The sequence below is a fragment of the Elephas maximus genome, chromosome 13 (genome assembly GCF_024166365.1).
Source record: "Elephas maximus indicus isolate mEleMax1 chromosome 13, mEleMax1 primary haplotype, whole genome shotgun sequence".
Classification (NCBI taxonomy): Eukaryota; Metazoa; Chordata; class Mammalia; order Proboscidea; family Elephantidae; genus Elephas; species Elephas maximus.
Genome location: NC_064831.1, coordinates 105,908,641 through 105,927,507, shown reverse-complemented (window position 1 = coordinate 105,927,507; position 18,867 = coordinate 105,908,641). Strand labels below are relative to the sequence as shown.

The 18,867-nt window shown below is 39.9% G+C and overlaps 1 protein-coding gene across 4 annotated transcripts in view; it reads left to right on the top strand.

The window, feature by feature from the left end:
• Nucleotides 1-18,867, top strand: part of TUBGCP5 (tubulin gamma complex associated protein 5) — an 81,815-nt gene that overhangs the window by 46,101 nt on the left and 16,847 nt on the right. For all 4 annotated transcript variants that reach the window (XR_007519847.1, XM_049905475.1, XM_049905476.1 and 1 more), the window contains 4 exons: nt 4,779-5,047; nt 6,068-6,266; nt 6,824-7,012; nt 7,801-7,983. Coding sequence is in view for 3 of the 4 variants with exons in the window: in XM_049905475.1 (XP_049761432.1) it covers nt 4,779-5,047; nt 6,068-6,266; nt 6,824-7,012; nt 7,801-7,983 (840 nt within the window). In the remaining variant the exon portion in view is untranslated. The remainder of the gene's footprint in view (nt 1-4,778; nt 5,048-6,067; nt 6,267-6,823; nt 7,013-7,800; nt 7,984-18,867) is intronic.

Here is an 18,867-nt window from a genome sequence, read left to right as displayed (position 1 = left end):
TAAGGATTTTAACTTTTCTCTGAAATTTGGTAGAATTCCCCAGTGAAACTGTCAGGGCCCAGGCTTTTCTGTGCTGGGAATTTTTAAATTACCTTTCCAAACTCTTGTTGCAGGTTTATTTAGTTGTTCTACCTCTGTTTGTCTTAGTTTAGGTAGGTAGTGTGTTTCTAGAAATTTGTCCATTTTCTCCAGGTTTTCAAATTTGTTACAGTTTTTCATAGTATTCTGTTATGATTCTTTTAATTTCAGTTGGGTGTTTTGTGATATTGCCCATCTCATTTCTTATTCGAGTTATTTGCCTCCTCTCCTGTTTTTCTTTTGTCAGTCCGGCCAGTGGTTTATGGATTTTGTTGATGTTTTCAAAGAACCAGCTTTTAGCCTTGTTAACTCTTTGAATTGTTTTTCTATTTTCTTTTTCATTTAATTCTGCTCTAGTTTTTATTATTTGCTTTCTTCTCATGCCCGAGGGCTTCTTTCGCTGCTCTGTATTTGTTCAATTTGTAGGGTTTATGTTTTGATTTTGGCCCTTTCTTCTTTTTTGGTGTGTGCATTTATGTCTATAAATTGACCTCTGAACACTGCTTTTGCTATACGTTCCAAAGGTTCTGGTAGGATGTGTTTTCATTCTCATTTGCTTCTGTGGATTTTTTTATTCCATCCTTAATTTCTTCCATAATCCAGTAGTTTTTGAACAAGGCGTTATTCTGTTTCCATGAATTTTTCTTTCCTTGCTTTTTCTGTTATTGATTTCTACTTTTATGGCTTTATGGGTCAGAAAAGATCCTTTGTAATACTTCAATACTTTGGATTCTTTTAAGGCTTGCTTTATGGCCTAATATGTGGTCTATTCTGGAGAATGTTCCATGCACACTGGAAAGGAAAGTATACTTGCCTGCTCTTGGGTGGAGTGTTTTTTATGTGTCTGTGAGATAAAGTTGGTTGATGGTGGCATGTAGATCTTGTGTGTCTTTGTTGAGTTTCTTTCTGGATGTTCTGACCTTCACTGAAAGTGGTGGGTTGAAGTCTCCTACTGTTATTGTGGAGGTGTCTATCTCTTTTCATTGCTGTTAAGGTTTTATGTATTTTGTAGCCCTGTCATTGGGTGGGTATACATTTATTATAGTTATGTCCTCCTGGTGTATTGACTCTTTAATCATTATATGATGTCCTTCCTTAGACTTTGTGGTAGATTTAACTTTAAAGCCTATTTTGCCAGAAATTAATATTGCTACTCCTGCTCTTTTTTGATTGTTTGCTTGATAGATTTTTTTCCATCCTTTGAGTTTCAGTTTCTTTGTATCTTTGAGCCTAAAGTGTTTCTCTTGTAGGCAGCATATAGACGGATCGTGTTTTTTATTCATTCTGCCACTGTCTGTTTCTTTATTGGTACATTTAGTCCATTTACATTCAGCGTAATTATTGGTAGGTATGAGTTTAGTGCTGTCATTTTGATGTCTTTTTTTGTGTTGTATACAGTTTCTTTGTTCCACTTAATTTTATGTGCACAGTCGTTTTTCTTTGTACGTTTTCTTTTCATCTTTTTCATTGTTGCTGATTTTGTATTTGCTGAGTCTTTATGTTTTTCTCGTTTATTATTTTGACGCGTAAGATTGTCAGTTTCCTTTGTGGTTACCTTAATATTTACCCCTATTTTTCTAAGTTTAATCCAATCATTTATTTCTTTGTATTGCTTTGACTTCCTCTCCATTGAAAGATCTATGACTACATTTTTTAGTCCCTCTTTTTTGTTTTAATGTTATTGTCTTTTACATATTGATGTCTCTGTTTCCACATTTTTGCTTTGATTTATTTTTGTAATTTCCCTACCTGGGTTAATATCTGGTTGCTCTGTCCTGTATTCTTGTCTTGGGTTTTTATTTGATGTTATTGGTTTTCTAATCGGAGAACTTCCTTTAGTATTTCTTGTAATTTTGGTTTGATTTTTGCAAATTTCCTAAACTTCTGTTTTTCTGGAAATGCCCTAATTTCGCCATCATGTTTTAGAATTTTGCTAGATATGTAATTCTTGACTGGCAGTTTTCTTCCTTTGAGGTTTTTATGTGTGTCATCCCATTGCCTTCTTGTCTGCATGGTTTCTCCTGAGTAGTCAAAGCTTAGTCTTATTGACTCCTTTGTAGATGACTTTTCATTTATCCCTAGCCACTCTTAAAATTCTCTTTATCTTTGGTTTTGGCAAGTTTGATTTTAATATGTCTTGTTTTATTTCTTTTGGGATCTACCATGTGTGGGCTTTGGTGAGCATCTCGGATAGATATCTTCTCGTCTTTTCACGGCATCAGGGAAGTTTTCTGCCAACAAATCTTCAACAATTCTCACTGTATTTTCTGGTATCCTCCCCTGTTCTGGTACTCCAATCACTCATAGGTTATTCCTCTTGATAGAGTCCTAGGGTTTCTTCATTTATTTTAATTATTTTATGTGATTTTTCCTCAAATAAATTGGTGTTAAGCACTTTATCTTCAGTCTCACTAACTCTGACTTTCATTGCCTCAATTCTGCTCCTGTGACTGTCTATTGAGTTGCCTAATTCTGAAATTTTATTGTTAATCTTCTGGATTTCTGTTTGCTTTCTCCCTCTGGATTCTTGCAGCCTGTTAAATTTGTCATTGTGCTTTGATGGAATATTGACTCTTGTCTCCAAGCCATCAATAAGTTTTTATATGTATTTATTTTATGTTTGCTTACTGTGTTCTAGCTTCTTGTTTTCTTTTGTTTGATATGTCCAAATAGGCTGCTCATGTGAGCTAGTTTGATCATTGGCACCTTTGAAGCTCTAACATCCTGTCACCAGGTGGTTAGGTTTATTGCTAGGTATGTGACTCCAGGAGTCTGTTTACTTTTTTTGTATGAATTCAGCTCATGTGTTCAGATAGTCGGTCACCAAGTGTGTGGTGCAGGCTCTCACCTACAGTCCTAGGTGGACAGGGGCGTTTGGAGTAGGCATTGGTATCTGGCTGCAGTAAGAGGTCACATGCTGAGCAAAGTTGTGGGCTGATAGCTGCCCCGAGTGTCTGGGAAGAAAGTGTGTCCCTCTTCTCTAGAGTGCATAGGTGAGAGCCATAGTGGGACTATGGCTACCCAATACTGTTGGCTGTAAGGACTGGGAGGCAGCACTTACTCTTGAACCCCTCTTGCAAGTAGCTAGGTGGTGTGGGTGGAGCCACCAGTCCTCAGGCCCCTGATGTGGGTAGGTGAGGACCCTGCTTATTGGACAGAGTGGAGTCAAATGTCACAAACCTGCCACTCCACCATATAGCTGATACAGTGAAGTTAGGCTTCAGGTATACACCCTGCCGGGATGTGCTAACGAGGGCCTATGCTGTTGAAATGTGCCCACACAGATCTGTGCAGGGGTGAAAGGCATGCGAAGTCCACGGACTCCTTATGCTTGTGCCTAGGCAAAGGAGCTGTACCTGTCCTGAGTTCCTGGCTTAGGGGTACTGACAGATCATTTTTTCCTGTTTGTTAATGTGTTCCCTCTCCCAGGCCGGGAGGATGGTCAGGGCATGTGACAGATCCTACATCCGGCCCAGGAGAAGCAACAATCGCTGAAGTCGGCGCAGGACCGATGCAGAGCGGGGAGGGAGCAGGGAGAGAGGTTCTTCCCAAATGGGTTGTTTTTTGATCCGCACACTAGGTTAGATGCACGTACTTATCCTTTGCTGATTAAGGGCTGCTTTTTGCTGGTTCTGGAGCATTGAGCAGACTCTCCACCACTCGATCTCTCTCAATGTAGACAACGTGTCCCAAACACCACTGCTTGCCTCCCTGCTCTTGTCAGCCGATCCAACCTGTGGGGTGCTGGTTCCCACTGGGTCAGCTCTGGCAACTCCTCGCTCCTTCCGAGCCATCTCTTCCTCCTCCTGCTACTCAGTCTGATTCCTAAACTTTGCCTCTGATGTTCAGGGATCCTAGATTATCATTGTAATCGATTCACTTGTTTCTTCGGGTCTTTGTTGTAAGGGAAACCACCAGAAGTGTCTGATTGCTCCACCATCTTGGCCGGGGACCAGCTTATTAATGGTAATGAGGGGCGGGAGGGAGGGGAAAAGGGGGACTTGTTTGGCAAGCATTGAGTTTCCATTTATGGTAATGGAAAGTTTAGCAATAATTGTTGTGAATGTAAATGATATCATATGGTGATATCAACATGGTGAATATAATTAATACCACTAAATTGTGAAAAACGTTGAATGGGCAAATGTTGTTATATATATTTTTACAAGGAGCCTGGTTGGGGCAAGCAGCTTGTGATCAGTTTCTAACCCAAAAGTTGGTGGTTTGAATCCACCCAGCAGCTCTGCAGAAAAAAGACCTGGCGAGCGGCTGTCATAAAGATTACAGCCAAGAAAACCCTACGAGGCAGTTCTACACTCTAATACACAGGGTCACCTTGCGTTGAGGCCCAGCTTGATGATGTTTGCCCGTTCAACATTTTTCCACAATTTAGTGATATTAATTACATTCACCATGTGATATCATCTACATTCCAGTAATTATTGCTAAACTTTTCATTACCATAAACAGAAACTTGGTGCTTGCCCAACAACTGCCCCCCCTTTCCACTCCCTTCCACCCCCCTGGTTACCATTAATATTTTTCCAACGATAAAAAAAAAAAAAGATTGTTTTACTGATATCTGATATTACTGTGTTTTGGAGTGCCTGTAACAAAAAGCCTAAGCTAGAACAGATATTTATTGTTGCCTTTGTTCTTTTTAAGGACGAAAAATTTAAAATTCTTTTGAATCTCTTTAGAAACAAAAATGTTCCGGTAAATCATAGAGACTTTTGGTATGCAACTTATACATTGTATAGTGTGTCGGAAAAGACTGAAAATGAAGAAAAGATGAATGATAACGCTAGTGCCAGCTCTGGTAGTGACCAGGGACCTTCCAGCAGGCAGCACACCATGGTGTCCTTCCTCAAACCTGTCCTAAAGCAGATCATAATGGCTGGCAAGTCCATGCAGCTGCTGAAGAACCTACAGTGTGTGGAGAGCGCCGGGGGCCAGGCAGCGGCGAGAGGTAACATGCCCCTCCTTCACGTATGTAACCGCAGCACCCTGATGACTGCTCTGTTTGCTCTTCTCATCCTGAGATGTGTAATCATTTTATATTTTGAAATTGTCAAAGCCTATTTGCTGTGAGTTGGAATCTACTCAGTGGCAACAGATTTGTTTTTTTTAGTTTTTGATTATTTTAATGGAAATCATCACCATGATCAAATTAATAGATGCTGCTGTTCTTGATTGAAAAAAATATTTGTTTTCATTGGAAGCTCTTTGAAAAGGCAGTGATACTAAGTTTTACACGTATTTTACTTACTCTTGGTTTCCTAAATTTGATCCTTTAAAAAATAACTCTCTGGCATCTCTTAATGTGGCCCAGTATTTAGCTCTTGAGGACTGTTAACTCTGACAGACAGGAATTTATCAATGAGCAGTTCAGACTTGATCATGAATTTTGAGAAAATCTTGATATAATTTCTTGTATTTGTTGATGTAGTTTAAGCAATACGTTTAAAGTTTTTTTAACTGATTAAAAAGGTTTGAATAGCATAGACATAACTTTAATTGTTTTGTAAATCATTTTAATGTTATACTAATTATGTTGCTTTATTAGATCTATTTTAAATAAGGGACGTTTCCTTTTTTACTGAATAATAAAATGGACTTCCCAGGGCCACTGTGAGAAGCATTTTTTTCCCAGTGAAATTAATGACTCCTACTAGTGTTGAAATAATGTTATGGAGTGGCAGCTAATAACAACAACAACATGGCGGTAACTTTTAAGAGTCCTGTTTAGGGTACTGCTCTATTCAGAAAAACAATCAGCTTATACTTCTTGGTATTTAAACCATGAACTTTGTAATTGCTGAACAGAGGATATAAAAATGTTTCTTTGTAGAGTCTGGGTAAAGAAACTGGGACAGACCTTTATATGCCAAAGGAAAAATACCAGGCTGTAGTACAGTGAAATTACTTAGTATTTTTTAATATCATTTGCTATAACATAGTTTGCCATATATGTTTTTTTGTATTTCAGATGCAGAAAGAAAAAGTTTGTATAACCTTTTTTTGGAATCTGTACAATCCCGTCTTCAGCGTGGTAAAGATACCACTCCACGTATCCTTACTGAGCAACAGACAACCAAAGAGAACCTAATTAAGATGCAGTCCATTGCTGAAAGACACCTTGGACTGGATGATGTTCATGACCCACTGCTAGCTATTAATTTTGCAAGGTTATGCACACCTGCAAATTTTTTTGACAATTGAAATGATGGAGTCTGTACAATACTTAGTAGCTGTTTATTTCTGACCAGTAGAGTTTTCTAGCCTTGCTGCTTGTAGAAGTCCACAGACTTGACCATGTTCTTTGTCTTTGTGCCTTCAGGCCCGTAAAGAGTGCTGTAACTCATACAAAAGCTGCTTGTTAAAGTGCGGGTCATGGGTGGCGTCAGACCCATAAATTGAGAGTCTCCCTCTGTATAGAATGCACCTCAGGCTTAAGGGGCTTTTAGATGCTTCATTCAATGAAACAAGTCGTTAATACCCACAGAGTGCTATCTCATCGATGGCTGTCGTTCGCTGGGCATGGCCCTAGTGGCTAGAAAGACTTGCTCAGGAGCTGTCCCTGCAGGCAGAAGTGGCTCTCTGAAGGACTCTGAGTCACCCGAAGTATATTTGGGGAAGGATATTTTCTCTTTGTGTAATGGTTGGTAATTTTAAGACTGAAAATGAGACTTTGGGGTTCTATTGACAGTATCATAAAAAGAAGATTCACAATTTTATCTTAAAGGTTGTATTTGGAGCAGAGCGACTTCCATGAGAAGTTTGCTGGTGGTGATATCTGTGTGGATAGATCATCCGAGTCTGTGACTTGCCAGACTTTTGAATTAACACTGAGATCTTGCCTCTACCCTCATATCGATAAACAATATCTAGATTGCTGTGGAAATCTCATGCAAACTCTAAAAAAAGATTACAGGTAAAAAAGAGAAATGCATTTTGGAAATAGTAGTTTATTGTATTTTAAGAACTGTTGTAGAAATTATTATAAAAACCTATATTTCAAGTTAGTTTTTTTAGAGTAGGAGGTTGGATATGCAATAAACAATTTTCTTTCAAGAGAATTTCCTTAACTTTACATTCTGAAATTTAATTCTTTTGTTTATTTTCTGAGAATCTATTCCAAAAGAAATACAGAAAAAAGCTCGTTGCGCAAAAATGCCCATCACAAAATGCTTTAAGACTGAAAAATGTGAAATTACTTAGTAATGGATGGCTAGTTCTTTAAATTATGGTATATCTATATGATGGACTTTATAAAATTAGTACAAGTTATGTTTATAAAGAGCTTCGAATAACGTAAAATACTCTTAAAGTTTAAAAAGCAGGATATATGGTAGCAACTATAATTTTTAAAAATGCATAGAAAAAATTACTAAAAGAAATATTCTTAATATTAGTAGTGCAAATTTACCATGGATGGTGGGATTTGGATTGAAGTTTTTTTTTGTTACACTTTTGTGACTTTGCCTAATTTTCTGCAATGTTGTATAGCAAAGTGACATTTCTTTCTGATTATTAAAGTAGGACATATACTACTTTTATTATTTAAAAAAGTGTTTAAGAGGTGTTAGCATTTCTAATTTTAGTAAATTTAGGGTGTGAACCTGTTTCACTTAAAATGGTAGTGTACAAAACCTGGCGTTGATCAAGAATCCTGTCTTGTGAACTTGAGATCTTTCTCTTGCTCATTTTCTCCCCATTCAGGCTGGTGGAGTACTTGCAGGCCATGAGAAATTTTTTCTTGATGGAAGGTGGAGATACCATGTATGACTTCTATACATCAATTTTTGATAAAATAAGAGAAAAGGAAACCTGGCAGAATGTGTCTTTTCTCAATGTCCAACTCCAAGAAGCAGTAGGACAGCGTTATCCTGAAGATAGTTCACGGTAAAATACGGGCGGCCCCTTTTATTTAAGATACTGTAAAGTAAACCACATGCTAAGAGCACTTCTGTGAATTTTTGTATGTATTATCCCATTTGGAACCCTGGTGGTGGAGCGGTTAATCCTCACAAAAATGCTCTGAATTGTTGCTCTTTTACAAATCGGTTGAAACAGAGAGTAACCCAAGATCACTCACTACAGTGAGAGAAAAAGATGAGATGGGATCACACAGCCACTGGTGATGGTTGGCTTGTGGGAAGTCCAGGGGCCTTCCTCATGTGACTAGCAAATCGGTGCTGGCCATTGGCCATAGCACCTCTGTCTCTCTCCGTCCCCCAGTAGGCCACACTAGCCTCCTTACATGAAGGGCTTTGGTGGCATCCTGAGGAAGTGAGAACAAAGCGCCCAGGCCTCCAGAACCCAGACTCCAGGACTTGCCCTCACTTCCACCACATGCTGTGGCCAAACCAGCTCACCAACCTACCCCAGGTTCAGGGTATGGGAAGTAGATTCCACCACTTCATGGGAAAGCTGCACGCAGCCAAACTGCCACTTTGGCTTATCCCTGACCGTGGAGCTAACTGGCCACTTTTCCTCTCTGCTGCTCAGCCTACTGAGCAACTCAGCCAGGCCTATGGATTGACGCCACTAAATCTTTGTATATGAGAGACTTCATCTTCCATACAGCTTGACAGTCCTTTGTCCTTTTGTATGTCCCTCCTCACCTACCTTTCTCAGTTCCCTTAGTGGCCCTTCAAAAGTAAGGTGAATGGTTAATGTTTATTATGTGCCATATAAGACATTATCCTCTCTATCTTCACAGCCACTCTAGGGAATTAACTACTTTCTAACAACTCTGTAGTCCCTCTGTTATCTGTTTTATGGTTGAGGGTTAAGCCTTGATTTGTCTGAACTTACACAATGATGGCCAGAATTCAAGCCCAGTCTAACTCCAACACTGGAGTTACTTCCTCTTCTCACACTCGTCTGCCTTTGCCAGGTGCCTTGCTTTCCCTTTCTCTACAACAGAGACCATTGGTGACTGCAGCCCAGTGTGTGCCCCTGTGCTTACCCCAGTCCTTGGTTAGAGGTGGACTCTCTCCTGTCCCCAGTTGCCTCCTCTTGGGTCTTGCGCCATGGTTCCTCCCCCATAATGTGTAAAGATGCTACCCCTCCCCACCACGGCACCTGTTGTTTAGGACACTGTGTTCTGCCCTCCTCCACTATCAGCGTTGGTTCTTTCCCCGAAGCTTGCGAACATCCTGGGAGACTTCCTCTAGCTGTCATTATTCATCTCTTTCTTCAGAGCCAGACTCTTCAACATAGTTGTCTACGCTTGTGGTCTCCTTTTTCACACCTTCCATTTTTCCTCTTTCTACTCTACCTGGACTTCATTTCTCAGTCTGATAGGTAGTTTTATGGGGTAGGTGAGTTTTCTCGTTTTTTTTTTTTTTTTTTTTAGCCAAATGTGTATTAGATTATCATGATATGTTGTATATTTGCTACGTGGAAACTCAATTTCTTTTCATCTTTTTCCTATGGAAATATTCCTGCTCACACAAACCTAGAAACTTACACAGTGAACTCTCATGTACCCAGCTTCAATAACTGTCAACTTTCTACCATTATTATCTTTTCCCCCTGCTTGGAGAGTGGATGGTAGAGTATTTTAAAGCAAATCCCAGACATATGTATCATTTCACCCATAAATACTTTAGCAGATATCTTTAGCAGATTGAGGCTTTTTTTTAACATAGCCTCAGTACCATGACTACACCCAGTAGTGATAGCAGTAAGTTCTTAATATCCTGTATGCTGACAATGCTCAGTTGTTTGTCGTTGTTGCTTTTAATTCTGCTTTAAGTGAAAGTTTACAGTTCAAGTTAGTTTCTCATACAAAGATGTATGCACACATTGTTACGTGACCATAGTTGCTCTCCGTATAATGTGACAGCACACTCCTCCTTTCCGCCCTGGATTTCCCGTGTCCATTCAACCAGGTCCTGTCTGTTTCTGCCTTCTCATCTCGCCCCTGTACAGGAGCTGCCCATTTAGTCTCAAGGATCTACTTGAGCTAAGAAGCGCTGTCTTCACGAGCATCATTTTATGTCTTAAAGTCCAGTCTAGTCTTTGTCTGAAGAGTTGGCTGCGTGAATGGTTTCAGTTCTGGGCAAACAGAGACAATGTTCAGTTTCCCCCAGCATCTCCAAAATGGCATTTCATCTGACTTGTTTATACTGGTATCCTGACAGGGTCCACACATTGTTTGGTTTCTATGAATCTTTGTTGTTGTTAGGTGCTGTTGGGTCAGTTCCTACTCATAGCGACCATGTGCACAACAGAACAAAACACTGCCCGGTCCTGCGCCACCTTTAAAATCATTGTTACGCTTGAGCTCATTGTTGCAGCCACTGTGTCACTCCACCTCGTTGAGGGTCTTCGTTTTTTCCACTGACCCTGTGCTTTACCAAGCATGATGTCTGTCTCTAGGGACTGATCCCTCCTGACAACATGTCCAAAGAATGTAAGATGTAGTCCCGCCATCCTTGCTTCTAAGGAGCATTCTGGTTGTACTTTTTCCAAGACAAATTTAGACAGATTTGTTTATTCTTTTGGCAGTCCGTGGTATATTTAGTATTCTTCGCCAACACCACAATTCAAAGGCGTCAATTCTTCTTCCATCTTGAATCTTAAAAAATGAATCTTAGGTCTTTTTTAATCTAGAATACTTATTCTCTTCTTTTTTTCTATGTCATTTATTTGATTATACTAATCGCATCTCTGAGTTTTTGCTTAACATTGCTCAGTGCCCCAATTTTCCCGTAAATTGGTAGTTAGATCAAGGCTTAATTAGATTCAGGATTGGTTTTTCTGGCAAGAGTGTTTTCTAGGTGGTACTACATCGAATCAGGAGGCCCCTCCAGGGGGTGCATACGTGATTGGGGCCAGGGGTATTGGTGCCTAGCAACATTTCACCTCACAGTTCTGGAAGACTGACAATCATTGCTTGGATCCAATAATTTTATAATTTCTTAATTTTTTATTTTTGTGTTCTTTGTTACCTTTGATTCTTCCATAAAAGTAGAATTTTCATCAGTTATTTGGTTTTGCTAAAATACAAGTCTCTATAGTAAAAGCAGGGTGATGCTGGACCCTTTTCTTTCGCGAATCCATTTTGATATAAAGAGAGTTCAGCAACCTCCAGAGGGGCCAGTGTGGGTTATTTTGTTCAGTATCAGTAGTAACTTATGAATTTTGTTGTATTTACTACATTTCAATCCATTATGGTTTTTCTTTTTTGTTGTTGTTACTCCTCAGACTGTTGTGTCTTTACCCAGAGGGAAGCTCTTCCCATTACCTAGTAATAGCGGGTAGCATCCTTGCCTTCAGGACTTGATGTCCAGGCTCATCTTGTGTACTGCCTGCTCCAGGCCTGGAATTTTTCTCAGGACCGCTGGTCTCCTTTGTTGGTGGCTTAATAAGCGCTTCGTCTGGAGACTGGTGGTATCGTTGGCACTGGATGGTCCCTGCTTCTGGGCTCCTTGCAGAGCTAGGAAATGTCTACAAAGAGGAAGATGAGTCTATTTCATATTGATATTTTCAGCTTTAAAAATTACAGGGATTAAGTGGGATGCAGACCTTAAATTCTAGTAAAAAGACCAGACTTAACGGTATGACTGAGACAAGAGGGACCCCAGAGGTCATGGCCGCTGGACTCTCTGTTAGCCCAAAACTAAAACCATTCCTGAAGGCAGCACTTCGGACAAAGATTAGACTGGACTATAAGACCTAAAATGATACCAGTGAGGAGTGAGCTTCTCGGCTCAAGTAGATACATGAGACTAAATGGGGAGTTCCTTTCTGGAGGTGAGATGAGAAGGCTGAAAGGGACATGAGCTGGTTGAATGAACATGGGAAATACAGGGTGGAGAGGAGGAGTGTGCTGTCACATTGTAGGGAGAGCAGCTGGGGTCATATAACAATGTGTGTATAAGTTTTTGTATGAGAAACTGGCTTAAATTATAAACTTTCACTTAAAACACACAAAAAAATAAAAATTACAGGGATTTACTTCTTTGAGTGGTTCCTAGCATTAGCATAAATACATGTTTTATCCTATGATAGATAGTTCCAAAATAACAAGCCCGCTGAGTTTAAAACGCCCTGTGAAGTTTTTTTGTTTGTTTGTTTGTTTTTCCTTTCATGTGAACTCACCATACCTTTTGCTAGTATTTCTTTCAGTATCAGGTTATTGGTCTTTGTCTTCAACTTTAGAAGCTCTTTATAGGTTAAGGATTTTGGCCCTTTACCTGTGTTATAGTTTGGAAATAATATTTCCCAATTTGACATTTGTCTTTGGAATAATAATAGTTTTTTGTTGTTGTTCTTTGTTTTTTGCCGTGAATAAGTTTTTTAGTTTTATAGCATATCAGTCTTTTCCTTTATTATTTCTGGACTTTGAGTCATAGTTAGGGAAGTTTTTGTCTCTCCCAGGTTATAAAGAAGTCTGCCCATTCTTTCTTGTAATACTTGAATAAGTTTTATTTTTTGCATTTACATTTTGATCCATTTGGAATTTACCTGACTGTGCAACGTGAGAAATGGATCCAGTTTTATTTTTCTCCAAATCTGGGTAGCACAAACAGTTAGTACACTCGGCTGCGAACTGAAACGTTGTAGGTTCAGGTCAACCCAGAGACACCTCGAAGAAAGGCCTGACAATCCACTTCTGAAAAACCAGCCATTGAGAGCCCTGTGGAGCAGACACATGGAGTCTCCATGAGTTGGAATTGACTCAGTGGCAACTGGGAGCCATCTAGTTGTCTCTCATCACTTCTTTAAAAAAAAATCCATCTTTTCCACAGCCATATAAAATGTTCATATGCACTTGGGCATCTTTCTGGACTTTCTGTTCATTCATGTACCAATTGTTGTTGTTGCCGTCGAGTCGGCTCTGAGTCTTGGTACCTCGTGTACAGCAGAATGAAACGTCGTTGGTATGCTCAAATCCATTGTTGTGACCACTGTGTATTTTGAGCTCCTTGCAGCCTAGGGAGCTCATCTTCTAGTGCTTTATCAGACAGTATTCTGATATGGTCCATAGGATTTTCATTGACTGACTTTCAGAAGTAGATCACTGGGCCTTTTTTCTTAGTCTGTTTTAGTCTGTAAGATCTACTGATACCTGTCCACGTGGGTGACCCTGCTGGTATTTGAAATATCGGTGGCATGGCTTCCAGCGTCATGGCAACTTGCAGCTACCACAGTACAAGAAACTGACCAGTATTTAAAATAATAGAATTTTCCTGTCTAATATTGCTTATTTATTTTTCCAACTGTACTTTATTGCCAGCTTGTCTAGCTCCAGAAAAACCAGACAGACAGCCCTGGTGGTATTTTTATTGGGATTACGTTAGATTTGTAGATTATCTCAGGAAAGCTGGGGCCACTGTGGTGTTCATTTGTCCTGTCTGATGACTTGCTCTGGGGTGGCTTCCTGTGCGTCCCAGGTGTACTCGTGTGTCCTCCAGTCTTGTTCAAGACAGGCCTGGTCTCTCCTTCGCTACGGGTGGTCCTACCACCCCTTTTGCACCTGTCCCATGTCCCTGCTGCGCTCTCAGCAGCCTCCCTGTGGCTGCCCACCCACCACCTGCCGTTCACATAGCATGTCCATTCCACGTTGATGGCTTCAGCTTCCCTTCCTGACCTCACGTCAACGCCTTCAGCCAGATGTCTCTGTGAAGCAGCCATTGCCACATGGCTATACATTTTTATTTAATCTCACTTTTTTTTCCTAAATTTTAATTATTTTGTTGTTGTTGAGAATATACACAGCAAAAGATACACCAATTCAACAGTTTCTGCATGTACAGTTTAATGACATTGATTACATTCTTCAAGTTGTGCGACAATTATCACCGTCCTTTTCTGAGTTGTTCCTCCCTCATTAACATAAACTCACTGCCCTCTAACATTCCTGTCTCATCTTACCAGTTGCTGTTGTCAGTTTGCCCCCATGTCGTTCTTAAAACAGCATAATGTTCAAGGCAGGCATTTCTTACTAGTTAAACTATTGTTCAGTTTTAAGATGACTTCAGGGAATATTTTCGGTTTAAGATTTAAAGATGATTTCAGCACAGTCGCTTCAAGGCTTCATCCACTCCCCATAGCTACAGAAAGTCAAGTCCGTGAGAATTTGAAATTCTCTTCTGCATTTTCCCTCTATTGATCAGGATTCATCTATGGAACCTTTGATCAAAATGTTCAATAATGGTAGCCAGGCATCATTTACTTCTGGTCTCGTGGCAAAAGAGGCACTTGTCCATGGAGGCAATTAGCTACACATTCAGTATCCTCTTATTGCTGACTCCTTTCTCTCTTGCTCCAGGTGAAAAGAGACCAATTGTTGTGTCTTGTGTGGCTGCTCGCAAGCTTTTAAGACACGAGGCACAACACAGTGAAATAGGAGGGCAGTACAGAAGCACTAAACACATCCTTAGGCCAATTAACTGGGATGGCCCATGAAACCATGCCCCTAAACTTCCAAACTGAGGAACCAAATCCCGTGAGGTGTTTGGCTGTACATCAGCAGCCTCAGCAGCTGCGCTTTTGTGTTTATTTTATTTTTTTGACATTGTTGTAAATATATCTATCACACAACTTTTGCCAGTTCAACTCTTTACAGGTATACAACTTACTGACAGTGGTTACAGTAATCAGCTGTACAAGCCTATCCTTAATCAATGCAATTTTTCCATCACCATTAACCCCTCTTTTCCCTTTCCCTATCTGTGGTAACCATTAATAAACTTTGGTTTCTATACATTTGCCTTTTCTTTTTATATAAGCAAGGTCATGCAATATCTAATTGGTTTATTTCGCCCAGCATAATGCCTTTAAGCTTCATCCATACCGTACCATGTATCAAGACTTCATTTCTCCTACTGACTGAGTAGTATGCCACTGCATGTATATACCACATCTTTTTATCCATTCAGCTGTGGATGGGATTTAGGTTGTTTCAACTTTTGACTGTTGTGAATAGTGCTGCGGTGAACACTGGTACACAAGTTTCTTTTTGAGTCTCTGCTTTCAAGTCGTTTGGGTATATACCTAGGAGTAGAATTGCTGGATCATATGGTAGTTCTAAAGGTTATGCAGTGGTTAAAGCGCTTGGCTGCTAACCAAAAGGTTGCAAACGACTCGATAGCAATGGGTTTGGTTTTGGGGGTTTATGGTAGTTCTGTGTTCAGTTCTTTGAGGAACCCCGCCACACCATTTTCCAAAATAGCTCTACCATTTTGCATTTCCACCAGCAGTGGATAAGGGGTCCAGTTTCCCCACATCCTCCCCAATGTATGGTATTTTCCTTTTTTTTTTTTTACCTTAGCCATCCTAGTAGGAGTGAAATGGTATCTCCCTGTAGTTTTGACTTGAATCTCTCTGATGGCTAATGACCCTGAGCATCTTTCCATGTGTTTGGTAGCCATTTGAATCCCCTGTTTGGTGAAATGTCTATTCAAGTCCCTTGCACATTTTATGATGGGAATATTTGTCTTTTTGTTATTAAGTTGTCAAAGTTTTATGTATATTTTAGTTATTAGATTTTTGTCAGATATATGGTGTCTTAGGCTGGGTGCTCTAGAGAAGCGAGACCAGTAAAGTGTATAAATATAGAGAAAGATTTATATTAAGAAAATGGCTCACATAGTTTTAGAAGCTGGAACGTCCCAAATCCATGGGTCAGGCTGGAGGCTTCTCCGGATTCATGTAGCCACAGGAGCTGGCAGACCCAAGATTGGCACGGCAAACAGCAGGGCTCTGGCTCACAGGCTGCAAAGACCAACAAACCATAAGATTGGGAGGCAAGACAGCAAGTAATCTGCTCACTCAAGTCCCAAGAACTGGGGGTCATATGAACAGGAGCCAGCTACAGGATCCAGTGAGAGCAAAAGCCCATGAGCCTTGCCAGAAAGTCCACCTATATTGAATTCAGGCCACACCCTCAAGGAAACTTCCTTTCAACTGATTGGCTACCCACGACGGATCCCGTCATGGAGGTGATCACATTTTATCAAATTTCATCATGGAGGTGATCATATCCCAATACGACTGCCAAACTATATCGTAACTGCCAAACCACTGAGAATCATGGCTCAGCCAAGTTAACACATAACCTTAGCGGTTATATGTGGTTTCCAAAGAGAGTTTCCCAGTTGTTAGTTTGTTTTTCACTTCTTAGGTAATGTCTTTTGATGAACAAAAGTTTTTAGTGTTTATGAGGTCCCATTTATTTATTTTGTCTTTTTTGTTTGTGCTTTTGTTATTAGATAATCCTTTGTTAAAAGCTAGGCCTGACAGCGTTGCCCCGATTGTTCTTCTAATAATTTTATTGTTTTAGTTTGCACATTTAGGTCCTTAATCCATTTTGAATTTGTTTTTATATGTGGTGTGAGGCATGGATCCTGTTTCATTTTTCTGCATGTGGAAATCCAGTTTTCTCAATACCATTTATTGAAGAGACTCTTCTTTCCCAATCAAATGGACTTGGCATCCTTGTCAAAAATCAGTTGACCATAGATGTGTGGTATTTATTTATGGACTCTCAATTCATTCCATTCGTCTATGCGTTTATTGTTATGCTAGTACCAGGCTGTTTTGATTACTGTAGATGTATGATATGTTTTAAAATCAGGAAGTGTGAGTCCTCCTACTTTGTTCTTCTCTTTCAACATTGTTTTAGCTATTTGGAGCCTTTTGTCATTCCATATAAAGTTGAGCATTAGTTTTTCTATTCCTGTAAAGAAAGTTGGAATTTTGATCAGGATTGCATTGTATCTATAAATCTCTTTGGGTAGTAATGACATCTTAACAACACTAGGTCTTCCAATCCATGAACTTGGAACAACTTTCCATTTATTTAAGTCTTCTTTAATCTCTTTCAGCAGTGTTTTATAGTTTTCATTTTATAAGTCCTTCATGTCTGTGGTTAGATTTATTCCTAGATATTTTCTTCTCTTAGATGCTATTGAAAATGGGATTGTTGCCCTAATTTCCCTTTCAGATTTCTCATTGCTAGTGTATAGAAACCCAACTGGTTTTTGTTTGTTTACCTTGTACCCTACAACTTTGTTAAATTCCGGTATTATCTCTAGAAGTTTTCTTGTGGATTCTTTGGGATTCTGTGTATATTGGATCATATCATCCGCAAATAGAGAAAATTTTACTACTTCTTTTCCAGTGTGGATACCATTTATTTATTTATTTTATTTTTTGGTCTTATTTTTCTGGCTAGAACTTCTGATGCAATATTGAATAGAAGTGGTGTGACCGGGCACCCTTGTCTTGTTCCTGATTTCAAGGGAAAAGCTATCAGTATAATGTTGGCTGTTGGCTTTTCATATATGCCCTGAATCATATTGAGGAATTTCCCTTCTACTCCAGTCTCCTTTAGGAAAGGAATGTTGGATTTTATCAAATGCTTTTTCTACATCCATAGATATGATCGTGTGGTTCTTTCCTTTGTTCTGTTGATGCGGTATGTAGTGATTACAGTTTTAACACCATGTGTCCGGATGTAACTTGCTGTTTTCTCATCCTGAACCACCCTCTGTTTCCTCTCATGGCCAGCACTACTCTCATCCCAGGTGCCTTCCTCCTTCTCGACTCCCACACATGATAGGTTGCCGAGTTTTATCATTTCTACTCCTCACTAAAGCTTCCTCCTTACCTCTCAGTCTCTCTCAAGAGCTCATCTCTGACCCATTTTGTTCTAGGAGCTTCTATACTGGTCTTTGTGTCTCTCAGCTTTGCAGCCTTCCACTGGACACCCCCACACTGCCATCAGAGTGATCTTCGTAAAACAGAATTTTTTACATCCCACCATTCCATGTTCACATCTCAGTAGCTCCTTATAACAAATCAGCTAAGCAGCTTCTCACAGAGTAGAAAGCTTTTTACTGTCTAGTTCATCTGCCAGCCTCCTTTCTTTTTTTCTTTTTAATTTTATTTACTGTAGGTGAAAGTTTATAGCGCAAATTCATTTCTCATTCAAAAATGTATACACAAATTGTTTTGTAACATTGATTGCAATCCCGGGATTGTGTCAGCCTTCTCCCCATTTCCCTTTCCACTTCAGGTTCCCTGTATCCATCCAGTTTTTGCGTTCCTTCCTGTCTTCTCATCCTTGCTTTTGGGCAGGTGTTGCCCATTTGGTCTTATATATGTGATTGAACTAAGAAGCAAAGAAGCACATTCTTCACATAGTTATTGTTTGTTTTATAGACATGTCTAATTTTTGGCTGAAAGGTGGACTTCAGGACTGGCTTCAATTCTGAGTTAAGAGGTGTCTAGGAACTATAGCCTCAGCGGTTCCTCCAATCTCTGTCAGACCAGTAAGTCTGGTCTTTCTTATAAATTTGAATTTTGTTCTACATTTTTCTCCCTGTCTGGCATCCTCTGTTGTGATTCTTGTCAAAGTGGTCAGTGGTGGTAGCTGGTACTGCCTAGTTCTTCTGGGCTCAGGCTGCTGGAGACTGTGGTTCATGTGTTCCATTAGTCCTTTAGACTAATATTTTCCTTGTGTCTTTGGTTTTCTTCTTTCTTCTTTGCTCTGGACAGGCTGGGACCAATAGATATATCTTAGTTGGCTGCTCGCAAGGCTTTTAAGACCCCAGACACTACTCAGCAAAATAGGATGTAGAACATTTTCTTCATGAACTGTGTTATGCCAGTTGACCTAGATGCCCCGCAAGACCATGGTCCCCAACCCTCAGCCCCAGTAACTTGGTCCCTCAAGGTGTTTGGGTGTATCTAAGAAGCGTCTATGACTCTGCTTTGGTCAAGTTGTGCACATTTCCCTATGTTATGAGGTTTCTTACCCTTCAC